This window comes from Trichoplusia ni, chromosome 21, assembly GCF_003590095.1.
Source record: "Trichoplusia ni isolate ovarian cell line Hi5 chromosome 21, tn1, whole genome shotgun sequence".
Taxonomy (NCBI): domain Eukaryota; kingdom Metazoa; phylum Arthropoda; class Insecta; order Lepidoptera; family Noctuidae; genus Trichoplusia; species Trichoplusia ni.
The window spans coordinates 5,168,584-5,191,276 of NC_039498.1; the positions used below are offsets into that span (position 1 = coordinate 5,168,584).

Here is a 22,693-nt window from a genome sequence, read left to right on the forward strand (position 1 = left end):
GTTAAACATTATAATGAATGCGATTGGTCGGTTGTATGTAATCTTTAATTTTTTAAGAGCATTAAGGCGCGGCGAAAACATCCCCCTGATGTTTCAAGATGAGCTAGAGGTCTAGATATAGATGAAATGAAGGGGTTCATTAATGGGAAACTAATCTTAAAAAAACTTCAAATGTCAATCTTCATTTTTCTACTTATAATGTCAACATTCAGAAAAACATGGGACAGTTCGACTCGCGATCCCACCGCGTCTGCTCATGATTAAGGATTCCGGTTGGGTCCGAAACAAGTCGGGCTACCCCGATAAATACGCGTGAGTTACATCATTTAATAATGAATCAGTCTCACGATAGTTATTATAAAAATTCAGAAAAACATTCCAATCACTATACGTTAGTAAACCGTTTTAAATAATCAATGAATTCAAAATAAATGCTGAAAATTTGGCAGCACATTGGTCAAATTTTATTTTGAATTCATTCAGAGACCCCTTTCCGCGTAATCCAAAGAAGTAAATGAACAAATGACTCCTTCATTTGTTGAATTCCCATCCTTGAAAACCTCAGAAACTTTCAGCAAAAAAATGTTGAGTTATGTCGGGGTAAGCTTTAAAGCGGCTTTATCAAAACATAATATTTTACAAGTAGGTCGTTACTTAAGGTACTACTAAGCACCTTATAACATGGGTTGTTAGTATAGGGATGATGACAGTTTTTTTTGCAGTGTCCGTCTTGTAGTTTTTTGTATAATAATGGATACGTAGTTTTTAATTTGTCCCGCAAACGTAAATTGACCAAATTACACTGAATGAAACTTACGCGTGACGTCACGATTGAGTATAAATTTTACTCTATCTTTACGTCACAAGCCCCCTCTCCTAAACTTTAAAGCAGTTAATCTTTGTCAATTCTAGTTTTTCTGAAAAATGCAAAAATACGTGTCTAATACTTTTCAATTATCTAACTGAGGGACTAATGAGATTTTTTCTTTTTATTCCTATTGTATTGACTTAACACCTGTCAAAGGTCAACTATAATAGTCTTGGTCTAGAGGTTATCTTAAAGCATCTTATAATATGTCTCTTTACTCTTCAAGTGACCCAAGGGCCAATTTAACCTTGGGCTAAGGATAATTATTGCCATCGAACATAGCATTGCTGCAAGATTTTTGATCACACAATTTGCACACACTTTTTGTCTGAAGGCAAAAAAAGATCAGGTTTTTCAAGCGACTTGTGGGAGGCCTTTGCCCAGCAATAGACCGCGGTAGGGTCGATTGATTGTTTAGGCTAGGAAAATAAAATAATTTTTACACCAAAAATATGAAAATCTGAAAACTATCTGATTATAAACTTGAAACTGAAACTGTTTTACATTTCATTTAATATAAAATATAATAACAATAATACACAACTTTCACACAGCACCATCTAGTCTCAAACTAAGCAGAGCTTGTATTATGAGTACTAGACAACTGATAAACATACTTATATACTACTAAATACATACATAATATAGATAAATTACACCCAGACACAGAACAAATGATTGTGCTCATCACACAAACTTTTGTCCTGGTTGGGAATCGAACCCACGACCTCCGGTATAGCAGTCATGGTCACCAGCCACTAGACCAACACGCCAGTGGAATTTGGAGCATAAGTGTAAAAAGGAGCAATCCACGACCATGTTCTTAAGTTAAGGCTGTATAAATTCTTAGTTGGACATCCATCACCGATCCATACCGCTTTTGACAGTCTACATTCAACACATTAGCATTCATATATTTACGAAATGTTGTAAGTAAATATTAAGGCCGGTCGTATCGGGAAGTTAAGACAATTGTGCGAACATACCGTGTGAATGCGATACGTATAACTTAATTTTTATGATTTATCTTGACTGTTAGCAAGTTTGTTGTAGATAGGTTAGGTTGTTGAGATATTGTAACCTTAAAGTTTAGTGTTATATGCAGAGGCGGATTTGCTTATAGGCTGAGTAGGCCTAGGCAAAATTTTTAGGGCGGAAATATTATTTTATTATTTACATAAAGTAGCCAAAAAAGTCGAGAAAGAACTGTTTCTAGTAGGAAAAGGTATTGAAACCAGTATTTTTTTACTTTAACTTAATTTCTGCAAGTACATAATAAATTAGTAGCCATTCATATCCTTAGTAAGGTACTCATTGATAAAACTTCCCTGATTAAATAAGATGTATGTACTTAGAAATTATATAAAATATATAGATAAATTACACCCGAACAAAGAACAAACAATCGTGCTCATCACACAAACATTTGTACTAGTTGGGAATCGAACCCACGACCTCCGGTATGGCAGTCAGGACCACTAAATCAACTTGCATAGATGATTTTACATTTTGGGTATCTCAAAAACCATGGAAACCACTTACCTATAGTTAAAGCTCTCGCAATGGAACCGTTTCTCAATGGCGCACTCCCGGCGACAGTCTTCCAGCCGTTCGCAAGGAACCACCTTCCGAACATGACTCCTGAGCGCCCGCTGACCAGCTAGGACTCGGCGGAAACATGCTGTGAGGAGAGAAAAAATCGATTTAATGGATAAAGGTATATGTCTTTTAGGAGACCTTAGATGTAATACATCGGCCTAGCCTTTTCCCAACTATGTTGGGGTCGGCTACCAGTCTAACCGGTTTCAGCTAAGTACCAGTGTTTTATAAAGAGCGACTGCCTATCTGACCTCCTCAACCCAGTTTACCTGGGCAACACGATACCCCTTGGTTAGACTGGTAGTCAGACTTTTCAAGCTTCTGAATACCTCCACGGACCAACCGCGTCAAGCATAGCTTAACCTGTGATCGATTCACTTATGCGGTTATAGCTTAGCCACGAGCTCCTCTGAGACCTTAGATGTAATTGACAAAGCTAAAACTCCTGGTGAGACCTTTCGGATGTATGAAAGGGCTTCCATGGAGAAGGTGGAAGTTTGGATTCCAACGCTGGCTAGTTCAATTGTGACTTTTGAGAGTTAAAATTTGTTTTATTATTCTAAGACTAGCCGTTGCCCGCGACTTCGTCCAAGTGGTTAGAAGATCTTGAATCAATTTCGCAGCGCACGCAACGGAAGCTATTTCCACATTTTCCGTTGTATCTTCGCTCCTATTAGTCGCAGCGTGATGGTTTATGGCCTAAAACCTTCCTTGATAAATGTGTACTTTACACATTTTTTTTCAATTCGGTCCAGTAGTTCCTGAGATTAGCGCAGTCAAACAAACAGACAAACTCTTTAGCCTTGTAATATTAGTATATACCAATGAAAAGGTGGAAAAAAACTGGTGTCATACTGTAGGTAGTCAAAACTCAAAATATCGATTGTTATATCTGTTAGTTAGTTTTTTACATGAGGAAGTTTGATTTGAAATTTGTATTGAGTTTTTAAGTATTACATCACAGGTTACATACATTTTTAGAAAAACAACAGTTTAAAATATTTAGGCGTATCTATTAATTATATGTGTTAGGTGTAAAGAAAAAATCAGACGATGAAAGGTCAAAATAAGACATTTTTATTAAACATGCATATGACATCCACAAATATTTTTCAGTCTTGGTTCTTTGTGCGACACATGGGCTTTTCAACCCCATGCACGTTTGCCGCTTTTTCCGAATGATAAAATAGTCAAATGTCTCCGACCGCTTTAGGTAGAGAACACTTCTAGGAAACCTAACACGTGTGTTTTCACCCTCAAAACACCAATTAAGGACTCCAGTACAGCCGGCATCAGCCAATGAACATACGTATATTTTTAAGTTTATTTGTAAGTTTACGTAAGTATATTTTTTAACGCTAGTCAGATCTTACAATCCTTTGGATTATCAAAGATTTTAATTACATATATATCACAGCCAAAAAAACTACACTTGTAAGATAAGACGTGGTAAACAATCAAAGCCTTCCCCCATAACGACTTCGCAAGTAGCCAAGTGGTTGCAGTCACCACGCCGAACCTACTGAGCGCGCCGTGTCATCGAGCATTTGTCTGTCACGAATGCTTGTCCTGAGTCTGGGTGTCTTTGCGCATGTGACTTAAATGTTTGTGAAACCCCCCGCGACACATAAATTAACATTCAGGGTGAACTTTTTCATTCGAATAGTTAATTACGTTATCCTATTTAAATAAAACTACTTTTACCGATTTTATCGCGGTTTTAATCTTAGATTTTAGTTCCCGACGTGTCGACACTTTTGCAGGTATCATGGTCACTTTATCCTAGGTCAAACAACCAAGGTCAACAATGACCTAATGATGATGACCACATCTCAAAATGACGTCACGCAAATACCCGAATGATACATTACTTAACCACACAATTACAAACGCAAGAAACTTTTAATGGAAGCAAAAACATCTCACAAAAACTGACCTTGGCTAAGGTCCGTTAAATGAGAACCAAAAAAAGGAATTATGACCCAGTGATGGATTTACGAGAATTTGTGAAGAATTGAACACAAAAACAGCTGGACGCTATTAAATGATGCAACGGTTTACTCACTCGTATTTATCGGGGTTGCCCGACTAGTTTCAAAGCAAAACGGAGTTCTCAGTGAGTCGTAAACCGTTGATTCTTTTAATAATGAAGCATTTTCATGAAAGGTACTTTGGAAATATAGTTGTACATTGGCTCTAGTATGAAGTCCATCCAAATGTCTGTAAAATATTTCTCTTAGCGATTAGATCGCCCATTCATTCGCTTATGCCTCTATGTGGTGTGAGTTTGTTATTATTCGCTGTTCTTGTGTACGTCACACATGCACGTAAAGCCGATATGTTTTATCTGACGCGGGTTCGATCCCCGCGTAAGACAAACGTTTCAATGATCCCCGAGCTTGTCCTGTGTCTGGATGTATTTATGCATGTGATTTGAATGTTTGGGAAACTCTCGTAAGACAAGGATTAAATTCATTAGTCGATTTTTTGACAGTCGTTAAAGGTAGTTGGAAGCTAGAAAATCTAACATCCAGTCTTTCTAAGGGGTACTACTTGAGGAGGTCAAAAAAGGAGGAAAAAACACGTACTTAGCTGCAAGAACTAAAGATTATTCATAACATACGTACTACCATAGAAATCTAAATAACAAGGTAATGTTATTTAGATTTCTATGCGTACTACACTCGAAAATTATACCCGAGCGCAACCAAACCTAGTTTCCAAAATGTTGAAAATCGATTGCATTTTCAGCTCACCTTGGTATTAATATCTAACTTTCAGAAAATAAGTAAGTATCATTTGGTGTTTTTTAAGGACTCTCGCGGGGGATTTCACACACATGCACGATCTCAAATGTACACTGCAGTTTATGTGTTTTTGTGTATTCTTTGTTGGAGATCCAAGAAGAAATTTTTTGCCCAGTTGTTGGTCAATTTACAACTTATTATTTATATCTCGCCCACTATATCCCACTGCTGGCAAAGGCCTCCCCCAAATCCTTCCACGATTCTCTGTTCTGGGTCACATAAAATCAGTCCGCGCGGTAAGCGTTAAGATCGCGAATGTATAACTTACATCTATTAAATATATTTTTTTATTTTATACATACTTGGTGCATTCTCCACAAGTATAACCCGCGATCCAAGCACGACACACACAGAATGACAAAACAAAATAATTGTTGTCCACAATTTCATTTTCACAACACTTTATCATTTGCATTATCCACGAAATCCAATATCACTGTTATACACACATTCAATTACATTCAAACAATTCATAATTGTTATATCACTGAATATAATAATAACACTTTCAATTCAAAAAGAATTTTAAATTTCGGATTCCGAATTCGAAAATTCAACTCGTATTTCTATTTATTTTATTTTATGCAATTGGTTATAACTCATTGTTATTTAAATTGAATTTCGAATATAACAATTTCGAAAAACCTATAACAATTGATTTTTTTATTTTGTTATTTTTATGAGTTTGTGGGTCAAAGAGTTCGCGTCGCGTAACATAGTGCAACTGAACAGTAGCATTGTCTGCAATAAGCTTATATGTGAATGGGATATTGAGTAAAGAATTGTGTGGATAAGACCTTTGACAAAACAATGGGCTTTTAAAATAGTTTCGAGTGGTTGTCAAATTTTGGTGATGAAGATATTTTGCGCCAAACAGTAATGCCTCAGAGGTTTATTAACTAACGGACGAAAAATGTAAAGGTTTGTGTGTTGAGTATTATGTATTAGTGGATACTCGTTCCTCAGTATTTGACTGGGAACCCAGCTTGTCTTGATGATATTAAATAGTTTCTTATTTATGACTGCTGAAAGTATATAGGCTCTGTCGATTTATATAGAATAGTCTTGTTTTGCGAATATTTCACAATTTTTACATTTTTATCTTCTAATATATAAAATTCCCGTGTCACGATGTTAGTTACCGTACTCCTCCGAAACCGTTCGAGCGATTTTTATGAAATTTTGTATACAAATTGGGTAGATCTGAGAATAGAACAACATCTATTTTTCATAACCCTAAGTGACAAGGGTTGCTCACACTGAAAAAAAATATTTTGTTTTTTGGACGAAATTGTGTTTTTATTTTTTTTATTATGTGGCATTAAAATACATACAACTAGAAAAAAAAAAATTCGGCAAAATAACGTTTGCTGGGTCAGCTAGTATAATTATATATTTTAAGTAAGAATGGATTGAGATGCAAGTTCGAGCAAAGGCGGGCAAGCACCAATGTAACTTTTTCAAAGTTCATTAACTATTCTAAGACACCACTGACAAACGGTGAAGGAAACCCGGATAAACAAATATAGGAATCTGAAATCACCAACCTGCAATGAGCTACCATGGTGATTAATGCTTACAGAAAGAGGCGTGTGCCCAGCTGTGGGACGTATATAGGCTAGTATAATTATTTTTACTATTTAATCAAAAGTTTTCATTTCAACTAGAACCTATTCAACCTAATTCAAAGTTTCGCCTCAAAATAAAAAATACCCTTAAAAAAATCGTACAGTCATATCCACACAATATCAACGTCGTGTTCATTACATCTGATAACTCCACCGTCGGCCTATTGTCTCCTAAAAAAAGGATATTTACAGCAAAAAGCCTAATATATCCTACCATTGTGAACACATGAGAATGTTAACATTTAATGTCAAAATGTAATATGTATTTGTAATGGGCGTATTTAATTTGTATTCGTTATAAATTACTTGGAAATTTGTATTTCACACCTCACGAATTAAAACACGCATAAGTACATATTACATATATATTTTTAATAGAAACTTTTGTGTGAACGGTTTTATATTCGGTTCGACTCGCGACCCCGCCGCCTCAGCTCATGATTAAGGACTCCGATTGGGACCGAAACTAGTCGGGTACCCCCGATAAATATGCGTACGAATACATGTGCATCATTTAAAAACATAAATATTTAAATAGCTGCATTCTTAAACAGCTGCACCTATTTTCATATAATTTGGTACAGTGGCAGCTATCACTATGGCATATAGATAGGTAGCTAAATACACGGATTGTCGAGTGGTAGGTATAGTTCACCTCCTCAAAACCCATTGTACGAAACATTTCGCGGGTTCAATCGCCGAGTAAGACAAGTGTTTGTGTGATCCACGAATGCTTATCCTGAGTCTCCTGTATCCTGTATTCTGCCTTTGTGCATGTCACTTGATTTTTTGGGAAACCCCGAGATACAAAGCTAGGATACCTAAGTGCACCGCGTTAAAAAAAATAAGAATTTGTTTGCTGTTAAAAAATATTCTGGTCTCCTTTCTACCCATATTAGGGTTTTATATTTCACGAAAATTATTTTCACATATAAGACAATAATCTTGCTTTACTCAAGCTAAAATTCTTAGTGTTAAGAACACGTTGCCATGGTAACCAGTCTAGCAAAGTACCAAAACAAAAAACAGTCGAAATCCACTCCACAAAGTCTTCCGTGTAATTTTACAAATTGTGTTTATCCGGCGGAGTCCGTGGCTTCTAATGCACGGACGTTTTAAAAGTAATTTATTTTTTAGAGATCCGTAGGAAATTACTTAAAACTTTGTATACTGGAAGACGAGTAATGATCAAAACTATGTAAACTTAAAAATAAAAAAGTAGTAGACTTAGAAGAAAGAAGTAGTAAACTTAAAAATATTTATGAGATGGGTAGTTTTGAAACAAGCTTAGGTATAAAAAAAAACTTGGTAAGAAAAAGCTTGAAAAAATATTCAAACATATCTAAACTCGACGGTGTTTTAGTAGAGCTTCTAGGGCCTAGTCCCACTGCTGGACAAAAACCATTTCCTGTATAGGAAAGGTATGAGCATTGATCCCACTCACTCACTGCTCACTTGATCAATATTTGGGATACAGGTTTCCTCACGATATTTTTCCTTCGCCATTTGTCTGTTGTGACTTAAAATCTATACTAATATATAAAGCTGAAGATTTTGTTTGTTTGTTTGTTTGAACGCGCTAATCTCAGGAACTACTGGTCCAAATTGAAAAATTCTTTTTGTGTTGAATAGATCATTCATCGAGGAAGGCTTTAGGGTATAAACCATCACGCTGCGACTAATAGGAGCGAAGATTCAAAGCAAAATGTGAAAAAAATAGTGCATGTATAAGTCATAACTTATACCTTCTACCCACGGGGACGAAGTCGCGGGCAACAGCTAGTAATTAATAAAGTATATATAGCAATAGGTATCCAAAACAATTATCTATTTTTATTAATCACGATGTAATTATACAAAATATATGTACGGAATTCAGTTAACTTGCACCGAAACGAACTTTAACGCATTTTTTTAAAACAATACGACTGCACATTACGTTTAAACGGTCATCCTTGATGTCTTATATAGACAATTGTATTTTATATACAATTAGTTCCTTTTAAAATCTAAATTTATGGTTTTTTGAAGGACGGGTGTAAGATCAAAATCACTTAAAAGAACGACCCCTTAAAAGAATTGAATCCTTTTATCGCGAAGGTATATAAAGTCATAATTACAAATTAAAAGATTTTAAACAAACTGTTTTTTAATTAAACAAATACTTAAAAGCAAACTTGGGCTTGCTTTCCAAAGAAAAACGGTTATGCAACCATGGCCATAAGTCTACAAAAATTTCATTTCAAGTTATGCTAAATTACCGATAGCCAAATGGTTGAGGTGACCACGCCAAACTCCACGTAGGACAAGCATTTGTTAGTCCACAATTGCTTGACCTGAGTCTGGGTGTCTCTGTGCATATGATTTGTATGTTAGTGAAACCCCCCGCGACACAAGGATTAAATGCCTTACGGCGGGAGTTTTCATTGGGACATACTCGAAAAAAAGTAAAAAATCTTACTATCGAGAACCTATTTACGATTTACAAATTAAAAAAAAAAAACAAAAATCAAAATCATTTATTGGAACAAAAAGTAGTCATCATTCATCATTGGCCTAGCCTTTTCCCAACTATGTTGGGGTCGGCTACCAGCCCAACCGGTTTCAACTAAGTGCCAGTGTTTTACAAGGAGCGACTGCCTATCTGACCTCCTTAACCCAGTTACCTGGGCAACACGATACCCCTTGGTTAGACTGGCTGTCATACTTTTTTTTTTCAAGCTTCTGACTACCTGTAACGACTGTCAAAGATGTGGGAATAACAGCCGGGACCCACAATTTAACGTGCCTTCCGAAACACGGAGGAACTCGTTATGACAAAGATGGTCACCCATCTACAGGCCAACCGCGCCAAGCATAGCTTAACCTGTGATTGTATCACGTATGCGGTTATAGCTTAGCCACGAGCTCCTTTTTGGAACAAAAAGTAGTGAATAACATTAATTATGCGTTAACAGCCAACAGAATTACCTTTCTTATGTGCTTAAACAAACGAAATACCTGTCTGTAAATATACATAAATATTTCATATAAAAAAAATTGTTTCGCTCGAACATTTTTTTTTACAACACCTAAATTCACATTATAAGCATAGTCACAATTTACACGACGTCTTGCCCACAATAATAGGGTTTCATTTTTACCCTTTGCCTATGAAACCCTTAAAAGGCCAATTGATATTTTGCGCAAAGATTAATTTGAATCTTAAATTACTTAATTATATGGCTCTGATTCAAAATTTTCGTTAAATCATAATTCAAAAGTTCCTACCCTTGTTGAAAACGGCTTCCTACGATTGTTTTGTCAGCACCCAAGGTCTGAACACAATAGCAAGATTTACGATAAAAGCAGTTTAGTTTTAACACTTACATCATTTTGGTATAAAATATGTGAGTTATGTGTTGGTGTGTGCTTGGCTGCGTATTTAAGTTTAAGTCTTAATTTTTTCAATGGAAAGTATGGAAAACAGACAGCCTTTGACTGTCGTTACAAGCAGTCAGAAGCTTGAAAGTCTGACAACTAGTCTAACCAAGGGGTATCATGTTGCCCAGGTAACTGGGTTGAGGAAGTCAGATAGGCAGTCGCTCCTTGTAAAACACTGGTAGTCAGCTGAAACCGGTTGGACTGGTAGCCGACCCCAACATAGTTGGGAAAAGGCTAGGCCAATGATGATGTAAGGAAAACAGACCGGAATCCATGACTTTCATATTATTATTTTAAAGACTATTCCCGCTGTAAGGATTTTAATCCTTATGTTTGGTGGTTTCACAGACATATAAATCAGGTACACAACAACACCTAGACTCAGAACAAGCATTTGTGGATCACACAAATGCTGCAATAATCAACATCGCTTGGAAAGAGCCAGAGAAAAACGTAAATAATTATAATATGACTTACTATTCAAAATACAGTTCAATACAGGGTGGAAGAGACGTCATAGCATTCATGAAAAGACCGGTAAAAAATTCCAACGCAGGGGGGTCTGGAACCATGCCTAGAACCCCTGGACCACCGGATCGGTATGACGTCCTTTCCACCCTGTAAATGTATATGTTTTGAGTCTATTCAAGCTTAAAAAAACTGATTATCGTCTGAAATGTACTATGGTCCTTCAGACCTTCAAAAAAATTGTGGTAAAACAATGGCATTTTCATCTTATATTTCTTTTTCAAAAAATGCATTTTTTTCTAAAAAATTGTACCTTCATTCTCAACACAGCATGAAAATAACTCCTAGCCAGAGTATATATTTAAAGATATATAAAAACAAAACAATGGCGAAGGCTAAGCAAACCGCTCTATGATATAACTTTAACAATAAGTTTCGTACACAATGATTCAAGAATCTTGATATTTGATCGCAATCTTTAATTTGTTGGTGTAGGTTGTGAGATGTAGCGGGTTAACTGAGGCCCTATCACATTATGTAGAGGTAGATGCGGAAGAGACTTGCAACTCTACGCCATGTATTGAATTGTTTTTCTTAACTCCATAGCTTTCCTCCGTAAATTTTGCCAATGACAGCACTGAAAACTAATGAATCGTAACTTATACGCACTAATACATATATTGACTGCACGGAGAGCTGAGTGGTTGAGGTCATCCCGCCAAACGCACTCAGCGCGACGTGACGCGGGTTCGGTCCCCGCGTACGACAAGCATTTGTGTGATCCAACTATGCTTGTCTTGAGTCTGGGTGTCTTTGTGCATATGATTTGAATGTTTGTGAAACCCCCCGCGACGCAAGGAAAAAGTGTCTTTAAGTGCGAGTCCTTTTTTTAAATAACAACTTGGGTTTGATTTATCGGTATTTCCCAACTAGTTTCGGACCCAACCGGACTCCTTAATCATGAGCTGATGCGGCGTGGTCGCGAGTCGGACTAATCAAAGACTCCAGTTAATTTTGCATCATTTAATAATGAATCATTCTCACGATAGTCACCATAAAGACTAGTTAACTGGTTCAGGGAAAGTTAACAAAAATTCATGTTAAAATTTGTCGTTAATGCTGTTAATATAAAAATCTAGATTGTTTTTCAAAATTTTCTTATCACTTCTGTCAACTTACATGACCTTTAAGGATCGGACAGGGTCTTTAAACATACTGTAAATAAAGAAGCGTAGTATTTAATACTCCATCCTTCATTATCTACACTAATATTATAAAGAGGAAAGATTTGATTGTTTGACACGAATAGGCTTCGAAACTACTAGACCGATTTGAAAAATTCTTTCATTGTTGAGAAGCTACATTATCCCTGCTGAACATAGGCTATAATTTATTTTGAAAAATATTAGGGTTCCGTAAGAAAATTGCGATAATGTAAGCAAAGGTGTAAAATCAGAAACCTATTTCTGCGAACGCTGCTAATACTACAGACAATAGAACAAAATGATGTACTACGGGTTTGCTTACCGCGCGGACGAAGTCGCGGGCAACGGTTTTGACGTAGCTGGTTTTAGTAGTATTTTCCATCTTATCACTCAGACCACCAGCAAATAGTAAATTGCATGCAGTAGGCATCAGTAAATGGTTAAGACCTTCCATTATGCTGGCATTATTGAGTAAAAACTTAAGGTATTGGGCGGAAAGATGATGTATCATTTTGTTAACTACATACCTATATTTAGCTATGTGAAATATTTGTGTATATTTGAGGAGCTTTGCGGCGTTGCTTTGCAAACAGTTTATGTATTGTTTTTCGGCTTAAATTATTCTTTCTTCGGATTTTGTTTGAATTTCTCTGTCCAGCAGCTGTAGGGAATTTAATCTTTGTACCGGTAGGTTGGTACAAATTACAGTAACATGCACCAATTCACCCGGAATTGAAAGAAACCTGCGTGGATGACACAAATGCTTGTCTTAAGTAAGGATAAAACTTTTGCTTACTTGGAATAGGGATGATGACATTTTTTTATTTGCAGTGTCCGTCTTGTAGTTTTTTGTATAATAATGGATACGTATTTTTTAATTTGTCCCGCGAACATAAATTGACCAAATTACAGTGAATAAAACTTACGCGTGACGTCATGATTGAGTATAAATTTTACTCTATCGTTACGTCACAAAACCCCTCTCCTAAGCTTTAAAGCACAGGAAAAAATACGTGTCTCATACTTTTCAATTATCTAAATGAGGGACTAATGAGATTTTTTCTTTTTATACCCAGTCATCATCCCTATTATACCTTTAGCCTGTTACTAAGGTTTAGATCTTGAGTCAAGAACGTTAAAGCTTTATTTAAATCAACATGATTCAGAACTATAGCGTTAAGTATGTCTACATTATTACTGAAGACGCTCTAAACGTACCCAAAGCGTAAAAATGGAACTTTATTAATAAGCAGGTATCCTTCCACAGACCACGAGCATCCTAGGAGGAGGAACTGGACAACTTCAGTAACCATCTGACCCGTATCCTCTCCGAGGAACAGCCTTTAACCCCTGCGCAACATCTCCTGCATTTGATCAGTACCTGTCATTGCACATCATGACGCACCGACCGCGATTTACTAAACGCATTTTTTAACCGATTGTGTCCCAAAGGATGTACCCCACTTATGGTGTCAGAAAAACTCGAAATGACATAATAGCAGCCTTCAGATGACCATCACGCAGACTACACACTGTCGGTACTAAGCGTGACACACTTACTATTGTATAGTTCATAGAATTATATGCTCTTTATACGGTTAAATGTTGTAAGGTCAATGTTAAATTTTTGGGACAATTTGAAGAGGGAAGAGCATTTTGATTGCAAGAGTTCAGGGCCCTAAAGTAATACTATTAGAATTGTGAAATCGAGATACAAACCCACCTCATACCACTCTACCACAACCATAAATATTAAGACATGGTGGTCGTCCACCAGGTGAAAATCGGAGTGGAGTTCCTTCAGATATTTTGTATCGATATACCAACCTATTTACGATGTAAAACCACAACAATACGTGGATAACAAAAGCGGCGATCCGTGATAGTAAGGCCTTTTTCTTAACACAGAGAATTTTTTCTTGGGACAAGCGGACTGACATACCACCACACTAAATTACCTAACCCTTCCCTTGTAACAAGAAACTGCAATTCAAACAACCGTAATCCCTGATAAATGCTGTTAAAGACATAGAACACTCAAAAATGACAGACAAAATCAAAACCCCATACAACGAAATTGTATGGCCACCGACCATGGGAGCTGGAGGTCATAAAACTACACCCATTCTGATGTTAATGATATCACTTTATTATGTTGTAGAACAATAGGCGCGAGGCGACGCGTTTCGGGCATTTATAAAAGGTCAGCGTTATGGTGGCCTTAGTTTTGGTTTTACGGATATTTAATTAAATTGTATTGCACATGAGTTTTTAGTTATTTCTTTTACTATAGAAAAAGTCGCGGGTCGAGTCTGGATGCGGCTGGCACAAGACCGTAAAAATTGGCACGAGAAAGGGGATGCCTATGCCCAGCAGTGGGAGGATAATGATGATTTGTCCTGTATAAACTCAATACGCTCACAAATAAAGTAGCTATCTATTCGTGAAAGAATTTTCAGAATGCGTTCAGTAGATTTGGAGATTATTCTCGACAAATTCTCTAATTTTATCTTGGTATAATATTACTACAGATAATCGTCTGACCGTCCATCTATCACTATCATGGCAACTAGGCAGTTTACATTTTTGACTGGTTATTTAAAAGCTTAGCTCCTACAAGTGCTGTTTCTTCCATTAAGCTTCCCTATATACCATTTTAACTGCACGCATAGCCGAGTGTTTGAGGTCATCACGCAAAACCCACTGTGCACGACGTGTCACCGGTTCGCTCTCCGCTCAGGACAAGCGTTCCTGTATCGAATGCTTGTCCTGAGTCTGGGTGTCTTTGTGCACGTGACTTGAATGTTTGTGAAACCCCCCAGCGATGCGTGTATACTTTTTTTAATACATGTTCAATTTATCACCAAACTGCCACTTCCCTTGGCAAATATCGACTACAGAAAAATATACCTAAATTAAATAATGCAAATCATCAATGTTCTTAAAGTTTGGAACCCAGGAGACAATTAAACTTATTTAGCAACGCACCTACAGTCTACACATACTTGCAATTAAACAATACGTAATTACTTAAATTAATTCATGGAATACGGAAAGGTTTTTGTGGTCGGCAGTGCAAATTAGTCAAATTCTTTTTTAATGTTTGTTTTGTGTTTTTCTGGTATGGGAAGTATTTATTTGTTAATTATTCATTAACTTCATTGTGTTTAAATAAAAGTGAATCTGTTTTAATCCGTTTGGATTAATACTCAGAAAAGATTGTCTCGTTTTAACGTTCACTTAATTTAAAATTAGGGCATTGTAGATTTTAAAGAATTGGAAATGAAAGAGGTAGTTCTCTATAGATTCATCAATCTTAACAAGAAAATATTACGAGCTATATAAATAATAGCACGCAAATGAACGCATATGAACTTTATGTCTTCCGAGATAAAGGTAAATAGCGCATGCATTAGATTTCAATAAAGCCGAATGCAAATTTAAGCACAGCCAATGATATTTTTGTCCTACATTCAATAATGATGTATTTTATAAAGCGTTAACATTGAAGTCTATATATCACTGTAATATGTAAAACAGATTTCATTAGATGGATATTATGCGCAAGATGGCAGGCAGGAGCTGGATGCAAACAACCGAAGATAAATCTCGATGATGTGTAATAGGGGAGGCCTATGTCCAGCAGTGGACGAATATGGGCTGATGGTGATGATGATGGATATTCGTCTTAATGACCTGACTAAGTTACTTTTTTAATTTCGTTCTTTCTTAAAGCCAGTTATGGAAATCCACCTACCTTTATAAGTTTCCTTTTCAGGATTCCTTCCAAAACCTTCATAGTCACTTATAGCCATTGGTCTTGAAGTCACCACCTCACCACCCGGTCTGGCGATGTAGCTCGGTGCGTTAACCGGCTTGTCCGACTCGTCTTCATAAACCGGCTTTATAGCCGGCTTGTTGTAGCCTGAAGTCGTTGGTTTGTCATAAGCTGTTGGAACAGATCAATAGTTTTGTTAATTGATTTTATTTTTGTATATTAGTGGTTGTCAGACTTTCTAGCTTCTGAAATCCGTATCGATTTTCAAAGATTTGTAATAACAGCTGGAACCACGATTTAACGTGTTTCTCGAATCTCTGAAGAAGTCGTTATGACAATGCTCGCCCATCCAAAGAACGACCGTATCAACTGTAGCTTAACTTGTGATCGATCAACTTGTGCAGTTATAGTTAAGCCTCAAACAAGTTAAAAAATAAATAAAATAATTAACAAACCTGAATCTGCATCATCATTTTCATAAGGTGGCTTCCCATAAGCTTCGTCTTGGGGTCTACCCCCTTGAGGTCTATTAAAGTCGTTCTGGGGTCCATAAGACCCTGAGCTTCCATAACCACTTGAAGTGCCAAAGGAGGAACTAAGATCACTTTGACTACCATAAGATCCTTGTGACCCATAGGCATTCGAAGTGCTTTGGGTTGTCCCATATGACCCTGAAGTGGTATACGATCCTTGGGTGCTCTGACTACCATAAGATCCTCCATATGACGCTTGACTTCCATATGATCCTTGGCTATTTGAACCATAACCACCATAGCTTTGATCATGACCCTGACTTGATCCATACCCTCCGTACGATGGTTTGTTATAGTCATTTGGTTTTTGTAACCCATAACCACTGTCTTGGTTTCCGTAAGGTTTATTATTGCTGTAGTCATTACTTCCATAAGACGGTGGAATGTAAGATGGTTTATCATTGCCATAAGAAGGTTTTATATCGTAAGCTGGTTTCTGCACGCCATAAGATGGTTTGTTATAACCGTAAGAAGGTTTTTCAGCCCCATATGCTGGTTTGTCGTCACCATAAGGTTTGTCAGCTCCGTAACTGGGTTTAGATGGTTTCGCACTACCACCGTAACCGGCATCGCTTGGCTCTCCATACCCTGGTCGCTCAGGTTTTGGGTCTGGTCTGTATGGATTATTACCGTAACTGGGTTGGTGAGGTTTACCCCCATAACCAGTGTCACTTGGTTCTCCGTAACCTGGTCTCTCTGGTCGATATGGTGGGATATCATAATTGGGTTTTTGGGGTTTCGATGTACCACCGTAGCCTGTATCAGCTGGCTCTCCATACCCTGGTCTTTCTGGTTTTGGGTCTGGTCTGTAAGAAACATCTCCGAAACTTGGTTTTTGGGGTTTAGAACCACTATATCCTGTATCACTAGGTTCTCCATAGCCTGGTCTCTCTGGTTTTGGGTCTGGTCTATACGGGGCGTCTCCATAACCGGGTTTTTGTGGCTTAGACCCACCATACCCGGTGTCAGCTGGTTCCCCATACCCTGGTCGATCCGGTTTTGGATCAGGTCTGTAAGAAGTATCTCCGTAACTTGGTTTTTGGGGTTTAGAACCACTATATCCTGTATCACTAGGTTCTCCATAGCCTGGTCTCTCTGGTTTGGGGTCTGGTCTATACGGGGCGTCGCCATAACCGGGTTTTTGTGGCTTGGACCCACCATAACCAGTGTCAGCTGGTTCTCCATACACTGGTCTTTCCGGCCTGGAATCTGGGCGATAAGGACTAGTACCATACCCGGTATCGGAAACAGATCCAGACCCATAATAATGAGAATGACTGGCCTGTGATTGGGTGTATGAGTTTTGACTGGAATAAGTCCCATAGCCATATAAACCTTGACCATATGTCGGTTTTGGTGGGCGGTATGGTCTTGGTGGGTCTGAGATCTCAACGTGTATGGAATTATCTTCATAAGGAGTGGTCTGACCATAACCGCTTGTTGGTCCTTGATATTCCGGACGGGGGACGTAGGAATCTTTATTTGGGTATGGTTTTAGGCCTTGACCATACCCTGAATCAGTCTGACCATAACTGGGTCTCACTGGGTAATCATTTCCAGGTTTATTGTAACCATCGTATTGTGGTTTGGGTTTCCTATTTGGTCTTATAATGTAGATGTAATCAGGTTTTTCTGGAACATTCGGAGGTCTTTCTGGTCTATTATAATCGTTACTCGGATAGCCAGGCCGATCATTAGGTCTATAAGGATCTTGAAACTGCAACACATCGTATGGATCAGGTCTGTTAGACCCATTATGGCTAGGTCTCGGTCTGTACGGATCTTGAGGTCTAGACCAATCTTGAGGTCTGTAATCCTGGGGTCTGTTATCCTGAGGCTTGTACGGTATATCTTGAGGCTTATGCACACCATAACTTGGTCCAACATCATTATCAGGTTTCTGACTTGCATAATCATCAGGTCTTTCATCATATTGTGGTTTGTGCACTGGCCTACTGACTCCATAATTCTCCAGATCAGTGGGAAGTTGATAGTCATCGTTGAAAGGGGATTTTTCGTCGACTGGTCTGAAAACCGGTCTATGGGCCGGACCTTCTGAAGGTTCGTCAAATTGAGGGGGGATTGGTGAAGGGGGAGATTGTTCGCATTGGAAACGACGCACGTAGACGTCGTAGTCAGGATGACGCAGGAGTAGGTTCTTCTCTTTCAGAGTTTTCTCGTCGTTTTTGCCGAGATTGCAGGTCGCGTTGCCTTTTGCGCCGACTCTGAAATGTGAATAGGCAGTTTGAGGACAAATTCCATTTTAAATTTATAAATAAAAGAATAATAAACCAGTCAAATGCGATTCGCACTCGATTTGTTCTTACAGCTTTAACAGAAATTAATAATATGTTAAAATGGACATACGGACAAACAGTGGATCCTCCGTTATAAGTTTCCGTTTTTTGCCCTTTCAGTACGCAATCCTGAGTATGACAATTCATCGAAATCAGATTTATTAAAACTAGACTCTTGCCTTTAGAAAAACCACAAAGCTTTTCTAAACTGGCATATTAAAAAAAAACACTCATTAAACCAGCTCCCCTGTTTAAAATAATATTTATGTTTAACAAATACTGTTCTAAAACTTCACTCTTAACTTGGAAAACTGGCAGAACAAAGCATCACCTTCGTAAATACAACGACATAAAACAAACAAAACATTATGGCACTACTAGCGCCATCTACTAACCCATAATCATAACTCTGGCATTGCTTGTCTTGCTTGCAAATGTGTTCACATTCGCGTGTCGTTAGTTCCGTTACATTTCGATAGATGGCGTCAAGAGGCAGCTGCTCGCCAATGGATATTCTTTCAAAACAATCTGTAAATAAACATAATTTTTGTAAATAAATTGACTTAAGTATATAAGACTAAGAAAGGAGGAAATTGAATAAATTTCTTTCATGATTAATTATTTCTTCCCGCAATTTAAAGCATTATTGATTTCGATCTTCCTCCTTCGCTCCAGAATCCTGCCATAAGAAAATGGTTTATACTGACAGACTAATACTATTTCGATCTCTTATTAAGCCCTACAGCAATTAGGCTAGTATCATTTGTTTGACCACACTGTTTTATTATAGATCTTGAACAGATGAGCGGAACTGATGCATATATTACGTGAAAACGAGTTCCTCACAATAGTTCTTTCAAAGAAATGTTTCATCAAAATTTGTCTAAACAAGGCTCAATTTTTTTTTTCTATTTAATTTCATCATGTTGTAATTATTGTTACAGATGTATGACAATATATCAGTATCCACGTATCCACCTTTCTTTTATATCATATTAGCTTTTCGCCCGCGGCTTCGCCCACGTCGATGTGGGTTATATCGCGTTTCCAAGAGAACTCTTGAAAAGTCCTGGATAAAAACTATCCTATGTTTTTCCTCAAGGTCAACTATATCTCTGTACCAAATTTCATTAAAATCAGTTCAGTGGTTTAGACGTGAAAGCGTAACAGACAGACAGGCAGACACAGACAGACAGAGTTACTCTCGCATTTATAATATTAGTAGGGATTGTATGTGATAATGTAAGGAAATATTACCATAACTGTCATTAAGATCACTGCCTACCATAGATACCTACCTAGGTAAAATAGCGTAAGAAGGCCGTCTTACAAAATGACAAATAGCATATTCAATTTATTAAATTACTCATAAAATTATTATTATTCAGCTATTTATAACTGCAATTCCGGAAATGATGAAACTTCTGTAATTAGTAATTAGATTTCATAATATTGACAAATGTTATGCGGTGCATGGCTATCTTGGGTAACGGCAAGAGGCACATGTTGACGCATACAGCTTGTCTATACTTGTGTTATGAAAAGTTGTGAGTCCTTAACGTTCTGGACGTAATCTCAGCACCTACTGCACCTATTTTATGTTTTTTTTAATAGAAACCAAATTAATTGTTTGATTTTTTTATTGGATGAGAGTAGTTACCTAACTAACCACTAACATTTTAAATACGAGTGGGTAATTGTGAATGGATGTTTGTTAGTTTTTCCCGCAAAAACTACTTGATTGTTTTGGCTGAATTTTGGTACACAGATAGTTTATAACGTGGATTAATATATGGGTTGTTTTTATCCGAACTGCATGTTCTGGTGGAATCATTTTTTATTTGAAGCGGAGCCAATGGCTATAGCTAGTTTACTTATAATTAAACCTGCTTATTCTGCTGTGTATTCTCGTGGCTTTGCGGATTTGTATGCGTATGGCTCCAAGTTCTGAATGTTCAAATGTTTCGTGGAAGTGTAGCTCTTTTTAAAGTTAATAGAAAAAAGGTGATTCCCGCGCTAAGGAACTTAATCCTTACGTCGCGGAAATTACACAAACATTCAAGTAACATGCACAAAGACACCCAGACTCCGGACAAATATTCGTGGACTACAAAAACGCTTGTCCTACGCGGGGATCGAACCCGCGACACGTCGCGTTCAGTGGGTTTGGTGTGGTAACCACAGCCACTCGGCTATCCGTGCAGTCAACTTTACTTCGTTCCCTAAAAATATTAATAAGAATAAATCTTACCTTCTATTGATGTTCCAAGCTGCGAGTCTATGGTCAATGTTTGCACGGCCGCCGCAAGCAAAACCGGGCACAAAACTAGTATGTTTAACATTTTGACTAACAAACAGACCAACATGCTAACACTTCATATTATTAACCTTCATTTTAATTACAATCAATCATTAAGAAATTAATTTTAAATTATTTTTATATTTTATTTAGTATTTCATAGCGATATCCTTTCATGTAAGAAATAAACTTGATTATTGTATTGTTTTTATACCATTGCTTGTTTTGTTATAACATTCTAAATATTATAGCTTAATAACAGCGCAATGGAATACAAGAACAATAGATTTCAGAAATCACTCGCACACAATGAAATCAGACAGCGAAAAAACAAAAATACATCTATCTTTCTCTAACAATCTAAAATCACTACGCAAAAGCGAGATAGAACAAAACACTAAAGCACAAACGATTCGAAATTCAAAATCCTCCCGCTCAAATTCTCACAGATTAACAAAGAATTTTTACTTTTTTATTTGCGAAAGTATTAGCAAAGGCACACGTCCATACGGTTTTGGTTTTGCAAATACTGTGCTTGAAATTGTTAGGTGTGCCCGAGTCATGGTCTGGTGCACAGAAAACACTTCCTTGCCATCTTATGTGAACTCTAAGTTTGTTAATCGGAGTTATAAACCTGTGCTTATACTGTGAATCTGCCTGTTGGTTTGTGCCTTTTTTAAGAAAAAAAGAGGTTTAAGTAACATGATTTGCGCTTGTTTAAAAAGTTTTGTGATTAAATATTGTTTGTTTTTTTAAGTTATTTTCAAAGAATAAATAAAGCAACAAATTTATCAGAAAAAAATCTGGTAGTAAAACATTTCAACCCTACAATTTTTGAATGACTAAACCGTTTTTTTCAAACATTTCAAAGAACACTCCCAAAATTAATCATTAAAACAAAACAAACTAAATTGTAATCGCTCAATCCGTTCGGGAGCTATGATGCCACATACACATGAGACATATTAAATAGTAGTTTCCATACACTATAACACATTTAAAAATAAACATTATATAGTTTCGGCATAAAATACCTAACTAATTGAAACAAAAAATTAAGTTCACGCTCTGTCTGTCAAACCATAAGAAATATTAAAAAAAAACTTTATAGCTAACGTATTTTTTTTCTTTTACAAAATGTCGGATTCCATTCCAAATACAAAAATATTATTATGAATACGTTTTTAGGGTTCCGTACCTCAAAAGTAAAAAACGGAACCCTTATAGGATCACTTTGTTGTCCGTCTGTCCGTCCGTCCGTCCGTCCGTCCGTCTGTCAAGACCCTTTTTCTCGGGAACGCGTGGAGGTATGAAGCTGAAATTTATATCAATTACTCAGGTCTACTGTCCCTTAAAGCTGTGAAAAAATCAAACTTCTAAGCCAACGCAGTCAAAAGATACAGCCGTTTATGCCGCAAATTTTCGACACTTGCAAGGGAATCAAAATCTACAGGGTGCTTCCCGTGAACTCAGAATCTTGAAATTTGGTACGAAGCAACGTCTTATAGCATAGATAAAGGAAAAATTACGAAAACCATAAATTTTTAGTTACATTTCAAAATATATATTTATATGACTCGATTGTCGTAATGAACGAACTTTGTAAACCTTGCAGGTTTGTACGGAACCCTCGGTGCGCGAGTCCGACTCGCACTTGGCCGGGTTTTTTTATTGTATCAAAACTACTAGCTGTTGCCCGCGACTTCGTCCCCGTGGGTAGAAGATATAAGTTGAGAGTGATTTATACCGGCCCTGTTTTTTTTCACATTTTCCATTCTATCTTCACTC

The 22,693-nt window shown here is 37.1% G+C and overlaps 2 protein-coding genes across 2 annotated transcripts in view; one reads left to right on the plus strand and one right to left on the minus strand.

Annotated features, from left to right (window-relative positions):
- Positions 1–22,693, plus strand: part of LOC113504106 — a 59,957-nt gene that overhangs the window by 7,564 nt on the left and 29,700 nt on the right. The gene's annotated exons all lie outside the window — the stretch shown is intronic.
- On the minus strand, positions 16,035–21,566 carry LOC113504310 (adhesive plaque matrix protein-like). The gene is made up of 3 exons (XM_026886566.1): positions 20,858–21,566; positions 19,002–19,134; positions 16,035–18,534 (listed from the first exon to the last, which is right to left on the minus strand). Exons 1-3 carry the CDS (start codon positions 20,970–20,972, stop codon positions 16,203–16,205), a joined length of 2,580 nt encoding a protein of 859 aa, XP_026742367.1. The 5' UTR covers positions 20,973–21,566; the 3' UTR covers positions 16,035–16,202.

Coding starts and splice junctions, on each gene's coding strand:
- LOC113504310 (XM_026886566.1), bottom strand. CDS start 20,972: ATGTTGGTCTGTTTGTTAGTCAAAATGTTAAACATACTAGTTTTGTGC. Junction 19,135..20,857: donor GCTTGGAACATCAATAGAAG/GTAAGATTTATT, acceptor GTTTATTTACAG/ATTGTTTTGAAAGAATATCC. Junction 18,535..19,001: donor TGCCAGAGTTATGATTATGG/GTTAGTAGATGG, acceptor TTCACATTTCAG/AGTCGGCGCAAAAGGCAACG.